This window comes from Nannospalax galili, unplaced genomic scaffold (assembly GCF_000622305.1).
Source record: "Nannospalax galili isolate Female #2095 unplaced genomic scaffold, S.galili_v1.0 scaffold247, whole genome shotgun sequence".
NCBI lineage: Eukaryota > Metazoa > Chordata > Mammalia > Rodentia > Spalacidae > Nannospalax > Nannospalax galili.
This window is the reverse complement of record NW_008356952.1, coordinates 680,641-694,922: the sequence shown is the minus strand read 5'-3', so window position 1 is coordinate 694,922 and position 14,282 is coordinate 680,641. Positions and strand designations below refer to the sequence as shown.

At 36.2% G+C, this 14,282-nt stretch overlaps 1 protein-coding gene across 7 annotated transcripts in view; it reads right to left on the bottom strand.

The window, feature by feature from the left end:
• Cspp1 (centrosome and spindle pole associated protein 1) overlaps positions 1 to 14,282 on the bottom strand; it is a 137,805-nt gene that overhangs the window by 74,394 nt on the left and 49,129 nt on the right. For all 7 annotated transcript variants that reach the window (XR_003847255.1, XM_029557006.1, XM_029557007.1 and 4 more), the window contains 5 exons: positions 11,829 to 11,922; positions 9,850 to 9,907; positions 7,460 to 7,668; positions 4,960 to 5,081; positions 3,766 to 3,844 (listed from right to left, as the gene is read on the bottom strand). Coding sequence is in view for 6 of the 7 variants with exons in the window: in XM_029557006.1 (XP_029412866.1) it covers positions 3,766 to 3,844; positions 4,960 to 5,081; positions 7,460 to 7,668; positions 9,850 to 9,907; positions 11,829 to 11,922 (562 nt within the window). In the remaining variant the exon portion in view is untranslated. The remainder of the gene's footprint in view (positions 1 to 3,765; positions 3,845 to 4,959; positions 5,082 to 7,459; positions 7,669 to 9,849; positions 9,908 to 11,828; positions 11,923 to 14,282) is intronic.

Below are 14,282 nucleotides of genomic sequence, written 5' to 3'. Positions count from 1 at the left end.
AGGACCCTGGTTTGATTCCCAGCACCCACATGGTGGCTACGAACCATCCTTAACTCCAGTTCCAGGGGAATCCAAAGCCCTCTGCGGCATTGCTAAAATAAAAATAATAAATAAAATGTTTTAAATTAAAAAAATAATAATAATAATAAATAAAAATTAATAACACTGCTTTCTAGCCATTTCAAAAATAAAACAATATATTTAGAGTAAAAGTTCTATCCCAGGTAAAAGCTTTCTCATTTCCAAAATCAGAATATTACTTTAAATTTTAGTTTTAATGTGTTTAATTTATTCATAATCTTTCCTTGAGCTAAAACAAGTACATCTGTGTTGTCCACTTTGAGTAGGAAAGAGAGAAGCTGAAAAGGGCCAGAGCAAATATTTTTTGACTGACCTTCTATGTTTGTAAAACAAGGGGCCTCTGCTGTGCAAATGAATAAAGTTGAGATTTGTCTAAGTAAACCCAATTTCTCCAACTACACTGGCCTCAGTTACACCCAGTACAAACACTCTCAATATCCACTGCACTCTTCCTTCCTAGCTCCCACTCCTTACTCTGATTCAAAAATCTCTTTTTCATTTTTTAAGAAAATTCCAGGTGACTGGAGGCTTGCTCATATGAACCTGTGGCAGTGGTGGCATTGAGAACAGGACCCATGTCAGCTCAATTAAACAAGGGCCCAAAGGGGAAGTGAGAAATAGGTGGTGGGCTGGCACTAGACTGAGAACTATTTGAGACTGATTGCTGCTGGGTGAGGAAGAGTATGACTTACATACAACCACTGGATGAGCTGACTAGACTCCAGTGGATGCAGTTACATTGAAGGACATTTGGGTACAAATGAATGAATAGGACTTCGCATGTATGGCAAAATGCATAGGGCTTGGTGGGGGATGGGGGAGGCAAGGGTGGGGGAGGGGGTCTGGATTTGATTGGAAAATATAGAATTTAAAAAGCTCAATTATTAAAAGAGGAGGAAAAAAATTAAAAATAAAAAATTCATTTTTATGTGTGTGTGCCTGCTTGTCTGTATGAGCACCACATGTGAGTACCTGTAGAACCCAGAAGAGGGTGTCAGATCCCCTGGAACTGAGCCATGGGAATTGTAGGCCACATGATGTGGGTGCTGGGAATCAAACCTGAATCCTATGCAAGCGCAGCAAGCTCTTAACTGCTGAGCCACCTCTCCTGTGCCCTGACTTAAATTCTTTACCTTTATTTATAAATTCTTCTCTGGTCCCCCAAAAAGAAAGGGTTTAAAGATATCTGGATTCAGATCAAGAAGGAAAAAAGGGAGGAAATGATAGGGGTATTAAGGATACAATTCAATGATTTTTTTAAGAATATTTACAGAATATTTCAACAATCTCCAATTTTAGTTTTATAACATTTCCAATACTCAAAAAAGGATTTTATATCCTTTCCAAACAAACCAGGGCAACCTAAATAAGTAGTGTGATTTCTGTTTCCACTGAATTGCTCTTTCTGGGTATTTTATATAAAATAGCAAAAATAATATTATAAAAGAACAAAGTTGAAAGACTCATACTTCCTGATTTCAAAATGTTCAAAGCCACAATAACAATGTTGTACTGAGATAAAGACAGTCATATAGACCAAGAGAATGGAGTAGAGAGCCTAGAAATAAGGCTTCATATATATGATCAAATGATTTTTCAAAATGACACCATGACCATTCAATGGTGAAAGGATGGTCTCTTCTACAAATGGTTCAGGGAAAACTGGAAACACACATACAAAAGAATGAAGAAGAATCTTAAGATCTTATGGGGGAGGAAATCTACCCACTAGGGGTGGCACTATTCCCTGGGCTGAAATTCTGGACTTTATTAAAAAGGAGAAAGTGAGCTGAGCAAAGTATCCATCTGTGCTTCCTGAGTGCAGGTGCAATGTGACCAGCCAGCCTCCCACTCCTACCACCACACCTTCCCTGACTGCTGCCATTTCTTCTTCCTCTCATGATGAACTGTATCCTTCTAGAGCTATAAACCAAAATAAATCATTTCTCTCTTAAGTTGCTTTTGTCAGGGTATTTTATCACAGCAACAAGAAACTAAGACACCACCTTAGCATGATGATCTGAGTTTGATTCCCATCACCCACATAAAAAGCCAGGTATGGCAATGCAAAACTGTAATCCTAGCAATGGGGAAGTGAAGACTGGTGGATCACTTGAGCTCAAAGGCTAGTCGATCTAGCCTATTTGATGAACCCCAAGTAGGCAGCTCCTGAGAAACAACCAGCTGCTGAGAAACACCACCTCTGGCCTCCACATACATGGGCACCCACATGCATGGGCACCCACACACATTAACACACATGTAATGAAACACCAACTCACCCCTATAAAGGTAGTTAATTTCAAATAAAAGAAAATAGCAACTCTTGGCAAGTATGTAGAGAAATTGGTACCCTTGCACACTATTAGTGAGAAGGTAAAATGGTACACCTAACTGGGGAAAACAGTGTGGGAGATCCTCAAAAAAGAATTCTGGTTTGGGTTTTGTTTTTTGTTGCCCCAGCTGGCCTGGAATTTGCTATGTAGAACAGACTGGGTTTGAACTCTACCTCCCAAGTGCTGGGATTCAAGGTGTGCACCACCATACCTGACTCCCAAAGATATAATAATTCCATATCTGGTTATATACCCATAAGAGCTGAACACAGAGTCTTTAAGAGATATTTGCACAATCATGATAAGAGCAATAATACAACAGTTAAAATGATAAAAGCAACCCAAGGGACTGGCAGTGGATAAATGAATAATGAAAACTAATGGCATGTCAATACAATGTACTATTATTCAACCTTAAAGAAATTCTGACATGTAACATAGATGAGAATTAAGGGCACTATGCTAAGTGAACTAAGTCAGTCATAGATAAATAATGTCTGAGTATTCATATGAGGTATTTGGAGTAATTGAAATCACAAATAGGTAACAGAATGATCGTTACTAGGCAGATGACGAGGAAAAATGGGGGAATCCCACCATTTCTGTATAACCAGTACAGAGTGTTACGTTATAAGAATTCTGGAGATGGGTATATAATATTATGAGTTGACAAAATACTCCTAGTACAAACACCCTTTAAAATGATTAAGCTGGAAATTTTTATGATGCATATTTTCACACAATTAAAAGGAAGTAAAGGATTATTTTTTAGACACACGCACACACATATATGTATATTTATACATTACACCATCATATACATGTAATTTACACAGGGATCCACAAAAGAAATAAAGCCAGGCACATGAACTTGGGGGTTTTTTTTAATTATTTTTAAATATTTTATATTTATATTTTTAAATTTTTTAAATATTTCTTATTTTACATGTGTGGGTGTTTGGCCTGCATGTATGTAAATGTACCATGATCATGGAATGCCTGTGAAAGCCAGAAGACGGCATCAGATCCACTGGAACTGGAGTTCCAGATGGTTATTAGCTACCATGTGGGTGCTAGGAAATGAACCCGGGTACTCTGCAAGAGCAGCCAGTGCTCTTAACTGCTGAGCCATCTCTCTAGCCCTCATGTTGTACATAGTTTTAAGCAAATGACATAGTTTTATTATTTTTTGTAGTTGTAAAAAACAATGAATATATATATCACATTTTCTTTATCCATTCATCAGTGAACAGACACCAAGGCAGATTGAATAACTTTATTACCGTTGAACAGTGCTGTAACAAACATGGATCTAAACGTTTCTCAAGGATTTTAACTAAAGACTTACACAATAGGTTGTGCTACTTGGTGGGTGACAGGGGCAGAGACATAAGGGGCAGGTTGTCCTCCAATCATTCCCGAACCATCTTCAAGAGAGAAGGAAAGAAAGAACACATTTGTTTCAGAATCTTTTTTTTTTTTTTTTTTTTTTTTTTTTTTTTTTTTTTTGGTCTTTTTGAGACAGTGTCTCCCTGTAGCTCCAGCTGTCCTGGAACTCACTATGTAGACCAGGCTGGCCTTGAACTCACAGAGATCTGCCTGCCTCTGCCTCCCAAGTGCTGGGATTAAAGGTGTGCACCACCATGCCTGGCTTGTTTCAGAATCTTAGTAACACTTTATCCCTAAAGGAAAAAAATACAGAATGCTTTCCCCAAGCATTCTGTATATCCTTCTTTGTTAAGAGTTAACAAAGAACAAGCTAGAGAGTTGGCTCAGCAATCAGAGGACCTGGGTTAGATTCCCAGCACTACATGGTAGCTAATAACTGTAACTCCTGTTCCAGGGGATCCAATGCCCTCTTCTGTCCTCTGCAGGCACTGCACTACATGAGTACACTTACATACATGCATGTAATACACTCATACACATAAAATAAAAGTAATAAATATTTTTTAAAATGTAAGAGTTAACAAAGAACAAAAGGTTTTTAAAAAGACCAAAATGTAAATACAAAATAATTACTTCTTAACTCTGGGTAAAAAGGAAATAACTCCTGCCTTTATCAGGAATTGCACTTTAAAATGGGTATTGCTATGGTTTGTTCTCCAAAACTCATGCAGGAGTTTAACTCACAAAATCTTATACCCCACTAGAAACTTAATTAGATTATAGTATGTAGAGGTGAGATCTTTAAGAAGTGATCAAATTATTAAGATTCAAATCCATGACTGAATCCTGATGAGTCTTACAAAGAGAAGAAAGAGATCACAGAGAGATACACATTTATGCTTACCCTGCATATATGGTTTGAGCATAAATGGTAAAACAAACCTAAACAAACTAAAACAAACCTTTTCTTCATAAAGCACCCTTTTCAAGTATTTTAACAAAAATGGATTTGACAGTAGGTATGAATTTTCTGTCAATAAGTATACACTATTTGAGTCAAATGAACTTGTATTTTTTTACTTATATACTGTTGCTTGCATAAAACCAATGATCCTTACTAAAACCACTAGAAAGGTGTTTACAGACCACTTACAATAAGCAATACTGGGATCCAAAGTATTTCTGGCACCATAAAAATAATATGCATCATCATAAGGTGTTCGATAGTTAGCAGCCAAAGGTGGTAGGAGGGGAGGAGGAGGCAGAGGTACAATCCTATAGCAAAAGAAAAATGAAAAGTTATTCTCATATTTCTAATTCTTTGGCAAAAAAATTACTGGAATTCAATTACTAGTTTAGAAAAAAAATTGTTCTAATTCTTCAAGAAAATTATGAATCAAAAAGCAAACAACATATAACTTACAACTTCAGGTACCTCATTTAAGTAAGACAAAAACAATTTGATACTGTAATCAATTAATGTCCAACAGGCATTAGATGCCAGTATCAAATGAAAAGAGATATGTTCCCTGTCCCTCAGTAATACAGAAATATAAGCAATTAGAAAAGCACAGCAGTAAAGAACATAAGGCAAATAGATGGAGAATGCTAGGGAATCTAGAGCAGGGACTTTAGACTCCTAAGATGGGAAGAAAGCTCAGAATACTTCATAGAAGAGGAAATGTTTGAGGCCTGTGATGAATGAAGATGGTCACAGACAGAGAAAGGGCAGAGAGAAGGCAAAGAACTCCAACACTTCATGACTACAGATGGTTCTGTGTGGGAGAAAAGACACGTGTGTGCACGTACGTATGTGTGCAGGTGCCTGAGTGTTCTTTAGGAACTCTCCACTTTGTTTTTTAAGACAAGGTCTCTCATTAGCCAAGAGCTCACTGATTAGGCCAGGCTGGGTGGGTGGCCAGCAAGCCCCAGATATCCACCCATTTTCACACACGAGCCCCCACCCCAAGCACTGGGATTGTAAGCTGGGATCCCATCACATCCAGCTTTTTTGTACTTTACCAACTGAACTATCTCCCCAGCCCAAATGGGTATATTTTTTACCTGTAAAATATACTGTTCACAAGAAGTCAAGTATAATATGCAATACAATTACTTGAAAATCAGCAATGTCATTATATAATCTTTAATATTTCATAAATTTAAAATTTATGAAAACTTATACTTCGGCATTTCTTTACTGAGTAGAAAGCAGCTGTGTATACCTACCAATATAGCATTTTTCTTTTTTATTTTATGTGTCTGAGTGTTTTTCCAGTGCGAAAGTGAACTTGTATGCAACACCCATGGAGGCCAGAAGAGGGCATCAGATCCCCTGAACTAGAGTGCTGAACTTGTTATCCACCATGTAGGTGCTAGGAACAGGAATGGAACTCAGCTCCTCTACAAGAACAGTCGATGTTCTTAACCGCTGAGACATCTTTCTAGCCCCCATATTTTTCAATAATAAAAATGACAAAGGCAAATAACTTAGATGAACAGAAAGAAAAAGGAATCAAACTAGAATATTTTCACATATGAATGCTCTCTTCAGTAGTGAATATTTTTCACATTTATTAGTAACTCAGTGTGCCTAACCTTACCATTCACATTTCAAAGACACATTAGCAAAAAATGCAAATAACTGTTTTGAAAGGGAGCTGTAGCAACTCCTAAATGTTGTATTTATGTAACAAGATTTAATCTTCAGAACATCCCTGTAATTATAGGCAAGAAAAATATTACTATAACTTTTACAAATGAGAAAATTGAAGTTCAACAAAGGTGTGGTTTGCATAAATTCCCATGAAAGTCAACCATTTAAACCCGTAACACAATGCTGAAACCACTAAATGGCTCTGTAATTCCAATTCCTTGGTTTTTTGAGTAGGGAACTCATTAAAGAACCTGACATATACATTAAGAAAAGCCCTACAATTTGTCAGTAGTAAAAACAAGGTCACATCCAGGTGAAAGGAAGAAAAGATAGCCCAGAAAAAGAAATGTGTTAAACTGTTAAGAAAACCATTTACATACTTAAGTATATTCCTATAATTAATACATTAATCATAGGCAAAAAGTAAGATTGATAACTCCAAAAAGAAAGTATAGACCAGAAGACATCAGTGTTATCAGGATTTTCTTTATATATAGTCCAGTATAACATGATGCAGTTTACCTATAAAAATGACATCTTTAAATATGAATTACAGACTTAAAATCCCAATAGCCCCTGAGTAATCACAGAGAGAACTGAAGGAAATAAAAGTTAATATATGTGCCAGAAGAGAAATTTTTTCTGTATAAGTTGAAAAAATAATTCAATGTTTGCCAAGTGGAAATAACTAAACAATGCATAGCTTTTATATGTTAAAAGATACTGAAAATGTTACAATATAAAATGCAATACCCAAATGTACTTACTAATTCATTCTAAAATATTAACTCTCTTTAAATAAAAGAAATAAGGATTTCTCCTGCTTTTAGAACAGTAGCAAGAAGAATAGCAATGGCAAGGAGTATCAAGAGAATTCTGTCACAAAGCTAGTAATAAAATCTCTGAAAGACAACATCATCTGCTTTAGCATATCCTTCTAAACATGGACTACAATACCTTACCTAAGTCCCAAACACAAAACATTTTAAACAAGCACCTGGGAGGCACCATTTCACCAAGGGTGCTGTTGAGTCCACTGTGCAAATCTTCATTTTGAGAAGGGGCTGAATGAACTGATAGGATGGGTGGGACAGGTGGGGCAGATAAAGGAGGAAGAGGAGTCTGGAAAGCTACTCTGGGTCTCTCAGGAGGTATCATCTCTTCACAGTGTCTTGGTGCCATACTAAAATGCTTTAATCTAGCAGGCTAAAATAAAGAAAAAAAACAAATGTTTGTTACACAGAATCTTAAGTTTAAAGGTGGCACAGACCTCCGAAGACCCTCTATCCCGGCAGGCACTTAAGATAGCTACTGAAGAGCAGAATTTTATAGCAATTAAAGAGTTGAAAGATCCTTATTTTATAAGTGGGTAATTAATGTTCTCTGAGAAGCACATAAATCACCAAATGTCTTAGTATTAATAAATAAATAAGCAATAACTACAACCAGGTGTTAATTTTAAGTATAGTGCTCCTCCTAATACAACACAGCACTATGCTACTTTTCCACTCAGTTGCCATCTGTGATTCAAAGTGCTCTGCAGAACAGGTCAGCAAACACTTTTGGTTAAAGGGTCTGATAGTAAGGATATTAAGGCTTTTCAGGCTGCATAGTCTCCTTAAAACAACCTAACTCAGCCATAGTGCTAAAGCAGCCTTCGAAGGTTTTATTGACAAAAACAAACAGCAGCTTGATCTGTATCAGGTCATTTTACTAACCTTTATTCTAGAACATCATCTGTATGTCCTTTTTAAGATTTGAACATCAAAATAATGTTTTAACTGTTATCATTAATACATATTTGGTTTCATAAATCAGCCTGACATTCTTTAGTTGATTCAAGAATAAACAAGATCTGTGACAGACTATAAAACTTAACACGCTGATATAGTGCATTAAAAAGCTCAAGTTAATAAAAGCAAGTTTTTTATTGCATTATCTACTTCAAAGGTATTTGATGAGAAAAGAAAAATATTCACCTTTGAGAATCTATCTTTTTTCCTGCATGATAATATTATCAGGATTTCTTTTCCCCACTACTAGGGACTAGAGATTGAACCTAAGTTCTCACATATGCTCTATAACTAAGCTACATTATCAACTCTTTTGATTTACCTGTTTAGTTTTTTACTTTGAAGATCTCATTAATTAAGTTGTCCAAACTGGCCTTGAACTTAGACTGTAGCTGATGCAGGCCTTGAACTTGCCTCAGCCCCCAAGTAGCTGGGATTACAAGCCTGCACCACCAGGCCTGGTACAGGAATGATTTCTAAGGTTAATTTAAAAGTCTTATTCTATGAACAGTCAGAAGCACAAAGAAGGGGGAGATATTGGAGCAGTATTAAATCACTGGGGTCAGAAGACTACGGAAGATTGAGCCAAGGCCTTGTGCATGCTAAACACATTTGACCACTGAGCTACATCATCAACCCTAGCATTAAACTTTTAAAAGCAGACAGCCCAAAAAATAAAAACTTACTATAAATCAGAAGTTGACTGTAGCTGAATAATAATTAAAATTAATATAATTTTAATTGCAAGGGCTTGTATCTTTTTGAAAGACTGAACTTTTTAATGAAATTAAAGGTCATAATCATCATTACCAGAAGAAACAAAAGCTTTCTATATCAAATAACTGCTATATATCCAACAACAAAAAAGTGCACTGTAGTAAACAAGATAAATTGTTACCTCCTTTTTACTTAACTGCAATGATGTAATTCATTCCTCTTAACAATGCTGAGATTTGCAAAATTAAAGTAAAAATATTATCTCTCTAGTTTTATATTAAGTAACAATTAAAATGCTGAAAGACAAAGTTTTCAAGTATTTTTAGAAATTACTCTATATAAGAAAAATAAATTGGGGGCTAGAGAGATGGCTCAGCAGTTAGGAGTACTGGCTGTTCTTGCAGAGGACCCAGGTTCAATTTCCAGCACCCACATGGCCGCACACAACTGACTGTAACTCCAGTTGCAGGGGATTCAACACCCTCTTCTGACCTGCTGCAGCACTGCACAACACAGGTACACTTATATACAGACAATACGCTCATTCCCATAAAATAAAAATAATTTAAAAAAAGAAAAATAAATTAAGAGATTTATAAGAATAGCATTAACATCAATTTAAAGTTATACTGAGATAACCTTCCTTTGAAAGTATACATGTAAACAAAATAAAAGAAAAAAACAAACTAAAAATGGGTATAAAAATTAAAATAGGATAAATTATTTTAGGGAAATTAACAGTGGGTAAGATTTAAGATTAAGATTTTATTTTCAGTGACCATTTCTATAGTGCATAACAATTGAGATTTACCTGTTACCACATTGGAGGCTTGTTAGAATTAAGTATTAAACATTAAAAAATGCCAACAACTCTTACCAACTTCTCAGGGTCTTGTATTCCAGAAGCTGCAACTGTGAGTTCTAAATCTTTTTCTCTAAACAAAATTAAGATTTTATAAATTAAAAAACTGTAAGCATATAATCAAAATTATAGCCATCATTAAACAAATTTGCACACAAAGTCTATACATATCCAAATACAAATAATTCCTTTAATTGATAATAAAGTTTGAAATATAACCAAAATTCAAATTTTTTGCTGGCATACACTAAACTGTTATTTGCAAAGTAAGTATCCTAGAATAAGTATCTCAAAAACCAATGTTGGAGGTACTTCAAAGGCAAAGTAATTTACAGAAAACAAAATACAAAAATATTTTGTGAAACAAACTTAAAAAAAAAAAAAACCTCAGAGTACATGCATATTTTCAAGCAAAACATTTAATTCTTTCTAAAAACATGTTTTAAGAAAATCTCAAGTTGAGCATGGCAGGGTATGCTTGTAATCCCAGCACTCAGGAGACAGAGGTAGATGGATCTCTATGAATTCAAGGCTAGCCTGGTCCACATAGTGAATTCCAGACCAGTCAGGGCTACAAGAAAGTTTCTGCTGAGAGAGGTGGGGGCAGGGAGGAAGGGCAAGCAATCTCAGTAGTAGGGCGCTCTGTGATTGAAGGCCAAAAACACAAAAAAAAAAATTGTTAATCCTTTTTCTTAAAAAATGGCTAATAGGAAATATTAAAATATTTCCTTCTGCCGGGCATGGTGGTGCACGCCTTTAATACCAGCACTTGGGAGGCAGAGGCAGGTGGATCTTTTTGAGTTCGAGGCCAGCCTGGTCTACATAATGAGTTCCAGGACAGCTGGGGCTACAGGGAGACTCTATCTCAAAAACACAAAAAACAAAAAACAAAAACAAAAAAAATTTCCTTCTTAGAGGAGGAAAAAAGGAAAACAAGTCTCAAATACTTTAAAATGAAGATATTATTCCTAACCTCAAACTATTAAGTACTACTTCACAAATACTGAAGATTACATGAGATAGGGCAAAAGGGGATCAGGACTAAAATTCATTAGATACATCTATAAAACTGTCAAAAAGCCGGGTGTGGTGGCACACTCCTTTGATCCCAGCACTCGGGAGGCAGAGACAGGCAGATCTCTGTGAGTTCAATGCCAGCCTGGCTACAGGGTGAGTTCCAGGCCAGCTGGGGCTACAGGGAGACCCTGTCTCAAAAAGACACAACAAACAAACAAACAAAAAAAAAAAAAAAAAAAAAAAAAAAAAAAAAAAAAAAAAAAAAACGGTAAAAAAAAAAACTGAAAATAAAAAATAAAGATTACAAACACTGAGAGTTATATACAATATAAACACTTGTGATTTACTACATAAGCATTTTTATACAACATATATGTGTGTGTGTGCTTACCATTTCTTATTCTAAAAGATAAAATATTTTTGTATTTGTTAGTATGTAAGGGATAATCTAATAGGCATACAGATAACAAATATTACTGCACATCAAAATTGAGTAAGTTAATGAGGGATCTGAAAGGAGTATTTTGAATACAGTCTCTTTTATTTGCAATAACAAAAAAATGAATTCTCACAGAATTTGTCTCATTTTCTTGCAGATTTAAAAAATGGTGATTGAAATATAAGTGATTTCCAAATCAGAAGTTACATTTAGGGGGCTGGAGAGATGACTCGGTAGTTAAGAGCAATGACTGCTCTTACAGATGACGCAGGTTTGGTTCCCAGAACCCATATGGCAGCTAACAACCATCTGTAACTCAAGTTCCATGTGATCCAATGTCCTCTTCTGACCTTCGTGGGCACTGCATGACAGGGGTGCATTTACACACATGCAGGCAATACATTCATACACATAATAAAAATAATAAAATATTTTTAAAAGTTACATTTTAAAAAAAGTTCCTTATTTTGCCATCACATCATTTTACACGTGTATTTTAAATTCAAAACAGTTGTGTTAAATGCAAACCTTTCATTACCGTCTCTTGTTCTTCTGCTGCTCAGCCATTTGTTCCAATAGTTCTAGCCTGTATTTCTCTTTCTTTCTCTGAGTAAGTTCTCGATCTTCACCTCCTAGACAGCAGGAAGGAAAAAATGGAGTATTAACTCTTACACATTACATGCAACTAAAATCAAGTTTATAAAATTCTGTATTTAATTATATCAGAGTACTTACTATGAAAGAAATATAGAAGGAAAAACTTACATCAATACTTCCATTACTTTGCTAATGTGTGAATTCCTATCATATGTAAAACATAACGTGTATTAGCAATTCCAAAACCTCAACCTTTATTTGAAAACTTTCCTAAATAACAAAAAAGATTCTAATCCCAATCCCCATTTTTCTAAGAATCTAGTTAATATCTCCCTTTAATACTTGCATAAACTTCTTAAATTTAACTAGTGTTGATTCAAAACTGGTCCTCTCAGAGTCAGCAGACACACTCAGTTTTCTTAGCATTCTAATAATGAAGTGCCAATAATTGTCTAACAAGTGCAAGGCCCTAAAGTTCAATTCCCAGTATCACACCAAAAAGCAAAAGACAGAAAATAAAAGAAACACAATGTTAAAGTAGCTATTATTTCTATGGACATATGGCCGGGGGCGGGGTGGATATGGAAGCATTGTAAAGAACAAATGAAGATTCCTGATTCTGCGTTGAAAGTAAAAAGCCACAAATTGCTCTGACCCTACACTGTGAAAAACCTCAATCATCTAAAAAATTAAAACTTTCTAAAGACTCATCAGAGAGCAGAGGTTACAAGCAACCAGATGGATTAAACATCAACTGAAGATAACAGAAGATGAAAAGACTTCCCATGCTCATGGATCGCTAGGATTAATATTATGAAAATGACCATCCTACCAAAAGCAATCTACAGATTCAAAGCAATCCCACTCAAAATCCCAAATACACAAACTGAAAGTCTTAAATTTCATATGTAAAAGATTTCAACAATATACACTGGAGAAAAGACAATGTGTTCAATAAATGGTCAAACTGGCTAGCTCTGCATACTACCAGAGGAGAAAAGAATCACCATTCTTACCCGGCTGTGCAAACCCCATGAGCCATAATAACCAGCCTAGTAAGACATATCCACTGGTACAATAGTGGCACAAATGTCAGGGAGTTAACCAACCACTTTCTGTTGGATTTAAGGCCCATTCCACAAGATAAAACCCACAATTGGCATTGTTATCAGGGCCAAGAACTTGTGGCTAGACAGGTTGCAGGCCCTAGGGGAGAACCTACTACTACCACTTTTTTAAATAGACAGAGTACTGACACCAGATGACTTACCTTCTAAATGAACATAGTATTAAATGACTCCTAATGACTTATCATTATACCTAGAGATTAATGCATGTTTCAACCCTCATCAGAAAAGGTTCTTTTGGCAGCATAGAGCAATCTACACAGAGACCCACAACTGGTCCGGGTGTAGAGACTATGAGATTGTGCAATGCTCAGCCCTAAATAGGACACCTATATCATAGACTCTCCTACCAAGGCTCAGAGATCACTGGAGAAGAAGGAGCAGAAGGACTATAAGAGCCAGAGGCAGTGGATGACTACAATGAAACACTGTTTTCTGGACACAACAGAACAGGTGCACACACAAACTCAAAGAGGGTATGACAATGCTCAAAGCCTGCACAAGCTCAAGGCAAACTAAATCCCAGCATGGGGACAGGAGGTGGGCATGGTATCTCACCCCTTACTGAGAAGCTACTGGCAACTGAAAAATACTGGGAGAAGTCCATTTCTTTAAGAGTGTGGCCCTGGGCCCAGGGACTTTTGCAGAAGAAGTTAGAGGAAAGAATGTAAGAGCCAGAGGAAGGGGTGGAGTGTTAACTGGAAATGTCCTCTAACTACTATGCCAGCAAGCTATAGTCACACCTCCTTCCCACTCTCATCAAGGAGTCAAAGGGGGGAGTCAGTCACACCTCCCAGCCAATCAGTCCACCTTCGCTGCATGTTGGGGGAGGGGCAAGGGATATATAAGGCAAGAACACCAAGAGGCACCTCTCTCACAATTTTGTGCAGCTGTCAGGAGGTCACAGGATCTATATTTGAGTGTGGACTTTATGGCACAGCTGTAAATGTGGGGCACCAACTCTTCTGTAAATAAACCACTACCCTATGCTAGAAAATAAAATAATAAAACAGAAAAGTAAATACTTTAAAAATCTTTTATTAAAGTCATTCAACAAAATTGAAATAATAAAAATGATATAAGTATATGTTATGCTCTCAGATTATAAGAGACTTCAACAAGCAGTAAAGATTTATGGATATAGTTCTGTGGTAATAGAACTTAGCTAACCTGCACCAGGGGCCCTGAATTCAATCCCAGCACCACACACAAGCAGTAAAATACAGAGACACACAGACACAGACACAGACACACACACACACACAGAC